The sequence below is a fragment of the Drosophila kikkawai genome, chromosome 3R (assembly GCF_030179895.1).
Source record: "Drosophila kikkawai strain 14028-0561.14 chromosome 3R, DkikHiC1v2, whole genome shotgun sequence".
In the NCBI taxonomy this organism is placed as follows: Eukaryota; Metazoa; Arthropoda; class Insecta; order Diptera; family Drosophilidae; genus Drosophila; species Drosophila kikkawai.
The window spans coordinates 29,554,476-29,566,557 of record NC_091731.1 but is presented as its reverse complement, the minus strand read 5'-3'; the positions used below and the strand labels follow the sequence as shown (position 1 = coordinate 29,566,557).

Below are 12,082 nucleotides of genomic sequence, written 5' to 3'. Positions count from 1 at the left end.
CAAAACCCCTTGGGTTAGAACCGCTGGGAGATCACCAGAAGCGGGGTTAGATGGGTTCGCTATTGTCTCGCGGATCGCTTAGCCCCGCAAATTGCCATTTCAGAAAAATATAATGGCACAAATGACTATATTTAATCCAACTTGAGCACAGCAGCAGACACGCACACGTGATCTTGCCCTTTTTGTGCGATCGCCCATACATATGTATGAGGATTTGCCGCAATTAAAAGCAACTTCTTGACGCAATTACGCCCAGTTCTAATTCTTAGCAGCCAATAACGATTAACTAACGTTCAGGTAATTATCCGTGTGCTATTTAGTTCGATATTTATGACAGCCAGATCGATGGCGTGCACTTCCCCTGCGATTTATCCGATCACGGTGAGTAAGTTAGCCACTTAACCGGACTGGAGCCGATAATATTGACCTATTTCCCTCTGGGATAATCCCTGACCGAGCTGGCGAGTGTCATCTTCGCCAGACATTTGTCTGCGAATTGGCCCATTTGGGGCATTTAATGGCTCCCTATTGTCTGGGCAATCTTTCGGTGGCCGGAGTCTTAAGAATACGTCAAGTGCTCTGATGATCCCTAATTAACAATGAGCTCGCTTCCCGCTTAACTATCGTATGGCATGTATGGCGCAATTTATTGTTACCAGACTAATTGTTGTTTGTGTTTATGGCGACGGGGGCGCCATTATGGCACCAGGGGCAGCAACATCCCAAAGTCCCCTTTTCAGGCGCTTTAGATGCTTTTTATGCTTTCCCCGAAAGTTTTCCGAACTCCAGGTTGAAGCCGCAATAAAAGCTTTGTAATGCAGGAACATTGAGTCCTGGATAAGGCACAGTAGTCCTTCTTGCTAGAAGGATTTGATAATGAGAACTATTGAAATTATATAAAATGTACTTAATTAATATCAAATAAAATTCCCTCTTAACAATTGTATTTTAAAATGTCTTTTAATTTAAACAAAGAAGTTTTTTATATTAAATTCATTTAGTTTTCAAAAATTACATTTTTATCAGCACATTTGGTCTGCCTTAAATTAAAAAAAACTAGTTCTCGTATTCAATTTCGATTATTCATTATTTTAAGTACAATATTCACAGAACTTAATGAAGATTTTATCAACGAAACGTACATTCCTTCTTTTATTCCATTTACGTATTTTGGCAAACACATAGAAAATTAATGAAATTCAACAAGCCATATTGATTAAACAAGTAATTATACAAGCCAATTATTAAAAAGAACAAGATTGCGACAACCAGCTGGTGATTGTAGACAAGTGTTCCTGTTACTAATAAATAATACAAAGTTAACTAGACACAAAGGCGCATTACTCCTATGATACTTCAAGTTAAGGTTTAATGTTTGTTATGTTTATGTATAAACATGCTATGACATAAGCTAATTAAAATGGAATTTATATGTATAAAAATTATGTATGATTAACGAATTAATTATGCAATTTATAAAAAACACTTAAAAATTGGGGATACATTCAAATAATAATAAATTCCAAAAAGTCTGGTTCTTATTCCAAATTCTATTTCCGACGTGCGAGAAAATTCACGTGGAATACCACGAATATCTGACTAACCCTTTAGACGCCTATAAATATTTGTCAGTTTTGGAAAACTAAACAAATCAGCAAACACAAATAAATGGAAACTTTGCTATTAAGTTGTGAAATTTTTAGGTATAATTATCATTCAGTTGCCAACGAGCCCATTGTTGGGCTACCGTCTTAATGCCAATCCGCAAGTCAACGCTAAGGAAATCCCAAAGGTTCGAGGAGTAGCCAAAACGGAACTAGCGGAGCCCCGAACGAGAGCTAGTCAGTGGGCCAACAGTATATTTACTCATTTTTTGCATACATTAAACGCTCAATTAACCCAAGTAGTTTTTAACAAGCCACTAGGGGTAGCGGCGCATCAGCGAATTGCAGTGAAGATGAATTATTAACATCTACGCAAACGGGAGAAGCTATTTAATTTCTCGAAACTGTTCTCCGGCAAATTGGAAAGTGGCGTGCAAAAGTATACACTGTGTGGCCACCACAAATCTGGCACGACATGGGCTTGGGAAAGTTAGGGAACCCCCTCGGACTGTAGTCCGGAAAACGCAGGCAATAACTGTATAAAAAACAAGGCACTTTGTCGTAATTGCAGCGCCGCATCAAGCTCCGGAATTGTCTGAGGCTCTGACGACGATGACGTTGGCGATTTAGCACATGGAAGGTGACAAAAGCCCAGCAAACTCGGTTGCCAACAGAACAATGGAGTGCATATACACAAGCGAGCATCTGCGAGTTGCTGGGAAAAACAAAAGGTTGCCCCACGACTTGACCATCAATGCGGAACCCTCGAGTCCTTGAACAAGTTCAGGGTTTCCCCGATTAGCTGTAAGTATTCACCCCAGAGGTGGACCTCTGAAGCTAAATTTAGACTCCTTACTGCATTTCTCATTAAACGCTTGCCTGTTGAAAACCATAACAAAGTTTATTGTATCTTGCGAAATAGCTCATACGACCTGTTGGTCAGGTCAATTCTGTGCAACAATTGCGGTTATTAAATTAAATTGTTTTTATTTTCCTTTTTTATGTAGAATTTCTTCCAGCCGAAAGTCCAATCTAAATGGAAAATTTTTAATGGCAAGTCGAGAGTGAGTAATTAACATAACTTAATCTTTACAGCCTTTCTATAGCTTCATACTGGACTTAAATCGTTGTACTAATTTTCTAATTAAACTTTTTCCACACTGTTTTTAATATCATATCGTATCAAAACCCTTTCTTCTTTTGTTCTATAATTAACTGGCATTGCAACTAAACTTGGGTTAAATGCTGTCAATCATAATTTACATATTGCATCCACGTGTAGACAAATAAGAGTGGAACATGAGAGATCGGGGGACTTCGGCCAGACATAATGTCGGATTCGCGGATGCTGGTTTGAATGCCGGACGGGTGAGCGCAAGGTAAGCATACGGCCGTAGAGTTCCCCGATAATCGCCTATCTTGACTCCAATTATTAATATATGGGCGAGTGCCCGATATCGGCGGCGTTAATGGAACTGGAACTGGAGCCAAACAATGAGGAACCACTGCGCTGCATGGCAATTAGATTTAAATATGAAACGCTACCGCCCGTCGCAAATGAATGTCTAACGAGTGTAATTGGAACGATAATCGCAACGGCACAGAGACGATGACAAAAAAACAAGTAGGTAAGTAATAGCTCGCTCAAGCGTTAATTAGTCAGAACGCTTATAACAAATATTAAGTTAATAACAGCCGCCAAGCGAAAAGAACGCTATGCGCTGCTCTCTGATGTCATGTTTTTCTGGATCTGGCTTCGGAGCCAGCAGCGAAAGTGGATTACGTATACGCACCGAAGCCCTCGCAATCATATTATGGCAGATTGGCACTAGCAATAGCCACTGAAATTACTTAACCATGCTGACCCCAAACTAAACAACAATGCAAAGTCGAGCAGCGCACCTCTAATACCCCCATTGGCTCGCCTATCGCAATCAGCGTCGCGGTCTAAGCCAACAGTTATTAAACAATAATCAAAATACAATAATTAATGACACAGTGACGCCAACGCGAAGGCGGAAGGAGGAGTGCAGTGGGGCTGAGGACACATAAATCAGTAATCTGCACACTCAGGTGGGGCAGCCGGGGCACACCCGGAAAAATCAATTACCAAAAGTGGAATAAAGAAAATTTAAATTAAATAAAAGTGACAAAGCAAAAGCTTAGAAATTTAATACTAAAATTAAGTCATGGAACTGTTATTTTTAAAAAACTAAACATGCATCCATTGGTACTTTAGGACCCCTAAGGGAAGGCACCAAAAGGTGCATAAACATTTATTCAAAAAGAGTTTTGAGCCATATTTAATTATAATAAATAAATAAATATGATAATAATATATTTAATAATTAATTTGTTCCTCTTGTTTAACCAGAGTCACTTACCTTATTTCGTTCGGTGCAGTACTAATCCTTCTTATCGAAAATTTGTCATTTATTCAGTTATGCGTAACGCTGCTCCCGATAGCCGCGCGGCTCCCGATATCTCGTTAGCCAACTGTCACTATTTGTTAGAGTCGGGCAATCTCCGTTCGCATTTCCATACTGCGGATGGCCACTCCGGATCCCATTCCGAATTGAAACCGAGTCCCCACTCCCACTGCCGGATGGCCCATCCGTTCCAGCTGCTGCAAAAGTTCAGGCACAGCAGCAGCCACATAATTAGCCTGCATATGAAAATATTTCAGGGGTTTCGCGGGCAACTTTCGTTTCGCGTCGTTTTGTCAATCTCCGTTCGCGTCCGCTCGCGAACTGGAGGTTGCTGTGTGGGTGGATCGGCCTCGATTAGGCCGAGGCAGCATATCCTTCTGCCAGCCACTCCTATAAATACCTGTTGCCAATGGCTCTGAGCCAACATTTAACTACGGTTGCGTCCGCTGAATACACACTCCGTCGAACGAAAGCATTGCGCTGATTCCGCCGTGAAATACTCAGATTCATACTTTCGATCAGGTAAGCAATTCTGACGTGCCGTCAGTGCGGAAAAACAGAAAAAACAACACAGACTTATTTCCTCAAAAACAACTTAAGAAAGTGCACTCGAGCAATTATCTGTGACTTAAGCCGAGCCGGGTAAATAAATCCGCTTTCTCAGAAGTGTTAAAGTCATAAGGCAATGACTCACGGCTGGATCCTTTGCCGGGTTCTGCCTTATAATACCCATGTTTGTTAGATATATTTACTTTGTGCTAGGTATTTGCGTCAGTCCCGCCCGAAAATCATTGAATAGCGCCCCTAAATGACGGCTTTGGGGCTGGTCCGATCACTAAGCCCGGTCTCAGCCAATTAGCATACAATATTGCCGGCTATTAACCGTGGCCCTACAAAGACCCAGACCTCTAAATAGGTCGCCGGGCAATTCTAGATCTAAATCACTTAATTCACGTAATTGGGTTACATATTTTTCCAGTTCTGTGTGTCTATGGGTTACGGAAAAACACAAAGTACGTAATTACTAGAACGTGTTTTAATTTTCACTTAATTAAATAATCGTTAAAAAAAAGGGAATAATTATCCTTGAAATATAAAGAGAAATAAGGTTTATAGCAAATGTAATCACATCTTTATAACCATTAGATTACTTTGCTTAGATTGCTTCTTTCCCTTTCACCAGTCCCATTCTATATTATTTCTCCATAAATACTTCATCATCCACCACTTGTTCCCCTCCTAGGATTATGTGTCACACAATGCGTTGCATCTTGATTGTTTGCGTGGCTTTGTCCCTCCTTTGCGCCGGCTGCAGTGTGGAGGCCTCCAACTCCCGGCCGCCGCGAAAAAACGACGTGAACACTATGGCGGATGCGTACAAGTTCCTGCAGGACCTGGACACCTACTACGGCGACAGGGCCCGGGTGCGGTTCGGAAAGCGGGGTGGATTGATGGAAATCCTGAGGAACCGCGAGCTGGAAAACAACTTTAATCTGGGCAAGAGTATCAACAGCGGCGGGGAATTGGTAACAGGAGAGTAATCTAGTGATGACGGAAAAATACAGATATATCCTGCAGGTCCGCGCCTTGGATGAGGAGGAGGTGTATTAGACCCGAATCGAGGCGACCTTGGCAACGTCAACCAACTCATGAGTCTAATTCTAAGCACACGCGTTATCGTTTAACTTATTTTTATCGGGGCAATAGTTTAGCGAGTCGGCACGAACCAGTGGTAGTTGCAGCTGAGTTAAGTATTTATTCTAGTCTCGATGTTAGCTGATGTAATAATAAACAATAATAATCAAAATAATCGTATTGGTGATCCTACAATCCAAATAAAGAGTGCAATATTCATGTGGTTTTGTTTTGTTTTATCATCTGATACATATATATTATAAATTTATATACATGGGCTTTAATCAATTGTTAGTTGACCATTCTATTATTTTACTTTACATAAACATTAACGTTGATTTTACAGAATCAATTTTAAAATTCGCTGCCTAGTTTTCGGCGATGCGACGAAAGGAGGTACTGAAATTTTAACAATTTTGCCACCAAAACTACCCTTACTCCAGCTAAGTACACAAAATATAAATACGAATGATTTTCGATGAAGATACACATATGTTGTAAAAACATAAGAAACCCTATTTCACATGGGCAAGTACCCCTCCGTGCCAACTGCAACTGAAGTAGAAGATACATATGAGTATTAAACTGTTGAAAAGGCACCAGAAATCTTGATCTTACTTAGAGGTAAAACGGCGATCGCAATCAGAGATATTTCACAATTGTTATGGAAGCCGGAACCAGTCAAGATGCTGCCCAAGGCTGCCCCACAGCGGCACCACATCAGGCTGATGCACAGAGCCTTGCCGCGTAAGTGGGTGGGCACAAACAAACAGAGGGCGCCACCCAGCAGACTCACCACCGCACCAGGAATGGCCAGAAAGAATACCAGCGAGAAGAGCTGCACCCACCGGTCCTTGACGAAGATCAGCAGGAACCCACAAAGCGAGGAGATCAACATGGAGACGACGAACATGACCTTCCTGGGCACGCAGAAGAGCGATAGCCAGCAAATGTTGTACAGGATAATGTAAACGACTCCCAGGATAAACGAGTCGTTGAAGCCCTTGAAAGCATCGTTGCACACCTGGAAAACATTTCGATATTCACAACAAGGAAGCAGCGTTTCAAGCAGATCTTACCGGTTCAAAGTCTTTTTCAGTCTCCATCAAGGGTCGCATTTCGGGAAAGAAGAGGACCCGGCAAAATGACATACCCTTTATGTTGCCTTGGCGCATGTTGTAGCGATTCCGCATGGCCGTGTACCAAAGCCCCAGGCCATTTGCCCTGCGGATTCGAGGAGCTGGAAAATTATGAATCTCCAACGCGCAAGAATTGCACTCACATCATACCCAAGATGAACATTACCAAGCAGGCGGCCATGAATAAGCCCAGGAACGGCTTCCGGAACAGGGGCATGGCGTCATCGATCATCGAGCGCAGGAAGTTGTATTCGCTCTTTTTCCGCTTAAACCGGGCAGACGCCACACTCTGGTAAATGCGCAAACTTTGAATCTGCTCGGCACTAAGGGGTTTGCCAGTGTTCTTGTGACAAATCCGTTCCATTGCGGCCAGGCCCTTATCGGTGTCACCGATATTGAAGAGGAATTTGGGGCTTTCTGGCAAAGACAGCAGCAGGAAGAAGGCGATCACGCCCGGCAGAATGTTTAAGCAACCCAGAATGCGCCACGGTCGCAGGCTCAGGCTCCCAGCAACCTCCACCTCGAACTCCATAAACTTTGTGCTTAGAAAGAGAGCGGCCCAGGCGGGGCAGTAGAGCATGGCGAAGCCGGTGAACATATACATATGGGTGAGGGTACGGGCCAAGATCCGTTGACTACAGAACTCACTAAGATAGGTTGCGGCCACGAAGCTGGGAGCAGCCACACTGATTGAAAGAGAGTACATGAAGCAACAAAGATTAACGCCATCGGCCAATACTCACAAAATACCCGTTATAAAGCGCATCACAAAAAAGCCACTAAAGTTGACCATAAACATGGACACAATTGAGCAGACATTGCTCACTGTGATGGTGCGCAGCAGCGTCCAGCGCCGACCCTTCTTGTCGGTGATATAGCCCCAGAAGTACGAGGAGCTGATAATGCCCAAAAACCCAGCCGCAGTTAACGAGGCCAGTTGCACCTGGTTTATCCGCAAATCGCACACAGAGGCGGGGCCAATGATGCCCATGCCCATGGTTTCGTGGATGGTCAGCATCTGTAGCAGGCCCAGCGTAATGGTGGCGTACAGATGCATACTACCGAAACCAATTTGGTCGATAACCTGATTGAAATTGTCCATCTCCCTCAAAAAATTAGCCCTGAACTCTGCTTCTGTGTGTGTGTGTGGGATGTTTTCCGTTGAGTTTCCTTTTTTATTATTCTGACTACAATCTCAGGGCCTAGGCCAGCTGGATGTTCTCCACCTCCTTGATGAGATCCATGTGCTTGAACTCGTCCGGCTTCCGGGTGAAGGTCTCCAGCAGACGCAGCTTGCTCTCGTCGGCCTTCAGGTAGAACATCTGCAACTCGTTCGCCAGACACTGTGCCTCCTGGGCGGTCAGTACCTTGCTGTCGTACTCGCCGCGCATCAGCACCACTCCCTTGTCCTCGACCTCTGTGTAGTGCACCAGGGTAAGGCACTCCGGTGCGTTCTCGTGGTGCACCTGATAGGCCAGCAGCGGGGTGAAGTGGACAGTGTTGGCGGAGAACTGAAGCATAATAAATTCGAAGCCCTCGCTCCTTGGCAGCGGCAGCAGGAAGACGGGGTGCTCCTTGGCCCGCGACATGAGGGTCTCATACTGGGTGGTGGTCAGTGTGGCGGCCAGAACCTCCTTGGTCTTGTGGTACTCCAGCCAGATCTGGGAGAGCTCCTCTGCACTCTTGTCGGCAAGCAGCTCCAGCTTCATAATGTCCGAGAGTTTCTTGTGGGGAATTTCGCCCTGCTCCTTGGCCTGCAGCTTCTCCTTGGGGTTCAGCAGCTCGGAATAGGATCTGTAAAGGGTACGGATTAGCCCATGGTTGCTTCTTTCAAGCACTCCGCTTACCTGGCCTGGCTGCGGCCATCCTTGATCGGGTTAACGACACGCTCCACCCGATCCAGGAACTCCTCCGCCGACGTCTGCTGCAGCTTGGCAATCTTGCCCGCGTACTTGGAGTAGAAGGGGTTCTCCTCCTTCAGCTTGTCGATGGCCTGCTCGGCGCGTCGGCTGGCGGACATGCTGATGCTGCGGCTGGCGGTCAGGGAGTTATTCAGAAAAACGCGAGAAAACACTTTCCGTGCACATGCCATTGCCCCCAACAAATTACACAACTTTTGACAGCTGATTGCCGCAACCGCTGGTCACACCAAATCTGTTATCAGCACAATCAGTGCAGCCACTCTAGCTAAAAGTGAACAACTCAAAAATATAGCCGTTTTTTTTAATCATTTGCGATTTCGGGTTATTTTAAAAATTATTGGAATATATATTTTTGGTAAATTTATTTTATTAAATTAAATTTTTGCAAGATATAAATTACAATTTTCAATTTACGATGTTCGCACTCAATATTATTTTTTAACTTATAAAGAAAGAGCCAAAAATCTTAAAAAATGCAATCTTAAAACATAGTAAGGTTTTAATTAAAATTGTTTAATTTTTTACTATCAAAATACTTAATTTTTTAAGTTAGGTTCTTGTTTAAAAAATGAATTTATTTTATATATACGTATACATGAATACATATATATTTTTCTAATTTCAAAATAACGATTTTCGAATCTATATACTTATAAATTATTAAATTATAATTTTAAAGTATTGGATATAATACCTAAATAAAAGTAAAATAATATAAAAAGTCCATTTTATATGTGTATTACTTTGTAAAAAACAGATATGGTATATGAAGTGCTCAATAATATAGTAATAGCCCGAGGTCAGCCAATTTATTCATACCGCCCAACTAATTGTACCAGTACATCAACCAGAAATTATATATTACACACAAGTGGTTCTCAGACACACTGTGTACTAGTACAACTTAATTTAAGTCTGAACTTCGACGCTCTCCAAGAAGCATTTGGTTAACAAATCCCCTGTATATTCACTTCATAAGGAAATGTATCTATTAGGGGTGCACTAAAAAAGAAAACTTCCTTGTAATAAGCTATGAACACAATATTACCTGCATCGATATGGCCAAGGGCGACGCGACGGCAACCCTTTGACGTAACGTATCTTTGAAATGCAATTGAATATAGATTGAACTCCTCCACCCCTGGCGGCGTAGTTCACTGTACGAATGAATCCAATTTTTGTATAAATAAGCGGAGCCCCTTGAAGGGGCTTCACATTGAAACTGACGTTTTCCCTTACATGTACTGTTTTCCGCCACTTACAAGTTCCTGCAACGAATTAAACGCATGCCATGGATACCGATATTCAAAAGTGTTTCAGGGGCAAAACGGTTTTCGTAACGGGCGCCACCGGATTTTTGGGAAAAGGTATTTGACCTGCATATATACCCGAAATGTAAAGCTCAAAGTGCGGCGTAAATTTAAGCAGCAAAAATTAAGTTGAGTTCACTTTGTTCTGCATTTAAGTTGTCATTGAAAAACTGTTGCGAACCACTGAAGTGAGACGTGTATACTTATTGGTCAGGCCGAAGCGTGGAGTGAAGATCGATGAGCGGATCACCACATGGTCGAGGGAACCGGTAAGTAAAAGGTTTGCAAAATCGCAGAGTACATCTCACACCCCGAGTCTCGTCTTGGATAAAGGTCTTTGACCTCTTGATCAGAGAGAGGCCGGAGGCCTTTCAGCGAATTTGTCCCATAGCTGGAGATTGCTTGGCGCCTGATCTCGGGCTGAGTGAGCAGGATCGAAGACTCCTGACCACCGAGGTGCAATTTGTCATCCATGGAGCTGCCACTGTAAGGTTTAACGAACCGCTTCACACTGCCCTCGCCATCAACACCAGAGGCACAAGACTGATGCTCCAATTGGCCAAGGAAATGACACTACTGGAGGCCTTTGTCCACATCTCCACAGCCTTCTCCAATTGCGTCATTCAGGACATCAAGGAGAAGTTCTACTCCGAGCTCCTCAACTGCAGCTCCCAGCAGGTTCTAGAATTGAGTGACCTGGTAAGTGACGAGCTGCTGGACAGCATGGAGCCTGCGCTACTTGGATCCTTTCCCAATACCTACACCTACACCAAGGCCCTGGCCGAGGACGTAATCCTGCGGGAAGCGGGTGGCCTGCCTCTTTGTGTTTTTCGGCCTGCCGTCAGTAAGTCAACTGCATCCTTAAGAATGAATATCCCAAAACAAAAAGTTTATCCATCATAGTTATTGCGGCCCATAAGGAGCCCACCAGCGGCTGGATTGACAACATGTACGGACCCATGGCCATTCTGTTTGGAGTGGCGCGTGGAGTGCTGCGAATCGCCACCATAGACGTCAAGGCCCAAGCCAGCCTGGTGCCAGTGGACTATTGTGCCAACCTAGCTTTGGCCTGCGCCTGGCGCACCACCAATGTCGAGCGTAAGGAGAAGGAGCCACCTTCCATCTACCAGTTGGCGCCCAGCGAGGGTAACAAGCTCACGCATGGCGAGTTTATCAACCACGCTCTAGACGGGCGCATGAGGTGCCCACTGACCAAGATGCTCTGGTACCCCTTTCTCCACTGCATGACGACCCTGTGGCTGTACCCCCTGGCCGCCTTTTTCTACCACACCCTGCCCGCCTACTTCTTCGATCTGGCCTTGTGGCTTCAGGGTCGAAAGCCGCGACTGGTGAAAATCTACCAGAAGGTACACAGCACCCTCATCATTCTGGGGCCCTTCTCGTGCAAGAGCTGGGAGTTTGCAACGAACAACACAGATCGTTTGATGAATCAAATGTCGGCGGCGGATCGGAAGTTGTTCTACTTCGACATGGCCAGCCTGGACTGGAAGGAGTACTTCCAAAGCGCCCTCGGAGGCATGCGAGTATTTCTGGGCAAGGACCCACTGACTCCCGAGTCCATTGCCAAAGGCCTGAAAGTGATCAAGCGGTAGATTCTTACTTTTCACTTATTTATTTTCCTTTAATAAGTTAATCTTCCTTACAGGCTGAAGCTGTTCCATCATATCCTGCAGTTCTGCCTGTGCTCTGTGGCCGCAGCTGCTGTGTGGTTTTTGCTAAAACTCGTACTGTAATTTAGAAGCAAATATTTATCAATGCATGTAAATGAATATATAGATAGGAATATATTTTTGTTTGAGTTGAAAACAATGTCAAAAGATCAATGCTGCCGTGCTGATATCGCGACTTTAGGTTTATCCGCTTTAAAAACTATAATAAAAAGAGATAACGAAATATATCTTAACTTCGCAATATTTATTTTATTACAATAAATACGCACATACTCTAATCTATATTATCACAATAACTTTCTCATTTAAATGCATCCGAACCGAAAGACTTTGAGTTTTAAATGGTTTTAAT

At 43.8% G+C, this 12,082-nt stretch overlaps 4 protein-coding genes and 1 long non-coding RNA gene across 7 annotated transcripts; 3 read left to right on the top strand and 2 right to left on the bottom strand.

The window, feature by feature from the left end:
* The first annotated feature begins 1,078 nt into the window (after positions 1 to 1,078).
* Positions 1,079 to 3,663, top strand: LOC138928936 (uncharacterized). The gene is made up of 5 exons (XR_011445345.1): positions 1,079 to 1,224; positions 2,176 to 2,408; positions 2,612 to 2,668; positions 2,887 to 3,232; positions 3,300 to 3,663. It is a non-coding gene; the product is annotated as an uncharacterized lncRNA (long non-coding RNA).
* Positions 3,664 to 4,467: 804 nt separating this feature from the next.
* On the top strand, positions 4,468 to 5,892 carry NPF (neuropeptide F). Its single transcript, XM_017171318.3, has 3 exons — positions 4,468 to 4,555; positions 5,277 to 5,559; positions 5,612 to 5,892. Exons 2-3 carry the CDS (start codon positions 5,281 to 5,283, stop codon positions 5,642 to 5,644), a joined length of 312 nt encoding a protein of 103 aa, XP_017026807.1. The 5' UTR covers positions 4,468 to 4,555; positions 5,277 to 5,280; the 3' UTR covers positions 5,645 to 5,892.
* A 37-nt stretch (positions 5,893 to 5,929) lies between these two features.
* On the bottom strand, positions 5,930 to 7,909 carry LOC108077802 (synaptic vesicle glycoprotein 2B). 3 transcript variants are annotated; one of them, XM_070286633.1, is made up of 5 exons: positions 7,551 to 7,909; positions 6,958 to 7,493; positions 6,748 to 6,908; positions 6,287 to 6,692; positions 5,930 to 6,223 (listed from the first exon to the last, which is right to left on the bottom strand). In XM_070286633.1, exons 1-5 carry the CDS (start codon positions 7,907 to 7,909, stop codon positions 6,189 to 6,191), a joined length of 1,497 nt encoding a protein of 498 aa, XP_070142734.1. In that variant the 3' UTR covers positions 5,930 to 6,188. The 3 variants fall into 3 exon arrangements, 2 of the variants coding, with proteins under 2 accessions (XP_070142734.1, XP_017026805.1); XM_017171316.3 differs by having other exon boundaries at positions 5,933 to 6,223; positions 6,748 to 6,892; positions 6,951 to 7,493; XR_001770818.3 differs by lacking the exon at positions 5,930 to 6,223 and having other exon boundaries at positions 6,552 to 6,692; positions 6,748 to 6,892.
* A 30-nt stretch (positions 7,910 to 7,939) lies between these two features.
* Positions 7,940 to 8,941, bottom strand: LOC108077803 (ATP synthase mitochondrial F1 complex assembly factor 1). Its single transcript, XM_017171317.3, has 2 exons — positions 8,655 to 8,941; positions 7,940 to 8,601 (listed from the first exon to the last, which is right to left on the bottom strand). Exons 1-2 carry the CDS (start codon positions 8,897 to 8,899, stop codon positions 8,010 to 8,012), a joined length of 837 nt encoding a protein of 278 aa, XP_017026806.1. The 5' UTR covers positions 8,900 to 8,941; the 3' UTR covers positions 7,940 to 8,009.
* Positions 8,942 to 9,959: 1,018 nt separating this feature from the next.
* On the top strand, positions 9,960 to 11,957 carry LOC108077800 (fatty acyl-CoA reductase wat-like). Its single transcript, XM_017171314.1, has 5 exons — positions 9,960 to 10,096; positions 10,196 to 10,308; positions 10,373 to 10,883; positions 10,943 to 11,648; positions 11,706 to 11,957. Exons 1-5 carry the CDS (start codon positions 10,021 to 10,023, stop codon positions 11,791 to 11,793), a joined length of 1,494 nt encoding a protein of 497 aa, XP_017026803.1. The 5' UTR covers positions 9,960 to 10,020; the 3' UTR covers positions 11,794 to 11,957.
* The last annotated feature ends 125 nt before the right edge of the window (positions 11,958 to 12,082 follow it).

Excerpts from the sequence above, each read along its gene's own strand:
- NPF (XM_017171318.3), top strand. The coding sequence starts at position 5,281 with ATGTGTCACACAATGCGTTGCATCTTGATTGTTTGCGTGGCTTTGTCC. Across the intron at positions 5,560-5,611 it reads TCAACAGCGGCGGGGAATTG|GTCCGCGCCTTGGATGAGGA; the intron begins GTAACAGGAGAG and ends TATATCCTGCAG.
- LOC108077802 (XM_070286633.1), bottom strand. The coding sequence starts at position 7,909 with ATGGACAATTTCAATCAGGTTATCGACCAAATTGGTTTCGGTAGTATG. Across the intron at positions 7,494-7,550 it reads CGCTTTATAACGGGTATTTT|TGTGGCTGCTCCCAGCTTCG; the intron begins GTGAGTATTGGC and ends TCTTTCAATCAG. Across the intron at positions 6,224-6,286 it reads GATCGCCGTTTTACCTCTAA|TTGCAGTTGGCACGGAGGGG; the intron begins GTAAGATCAAGA and ends CTTCTACTTCAG.
- LOC108077803 (XM_017171317.3), bottom strand. The coding sequence starts at position 8,899 with ATGGCATGTGCACGGAAAGTGTTTTCTCGCGTTTTTCTGAATAACTCC. Across the intron at positions 8,602-8,654 it reads GATGGCCGCAGCCAGGCCAG|ATCCTATTCCGAGCTGCTGA; the intron begins GTAAGCGGAGTG and ends TACCCTTTACAG.
- LOC108077800 (XM_017171314.1), top strand. The coding sequence starts at position 10,021 with ATGGATACCGATATTCAAAAGTGTTTCAGGGGCAAAACGGTTTTCGTA. Across the intron at positions 10,097-10,195 it reads CACCGGATTTTTGGGAAAAG|TTGTCATTGAAAAACTGTTG; the intron begins GTATTTGACCTG and ends TCTGCATTTAAG. Across the intron at positions 11,649-11,705 it reads GGCCTGAAAGTGATCAAGCG|GCTGAAGCTGTTCCATCATA; the intron begins GTAGATTCTTAC and ends TCTTCCTTACAG.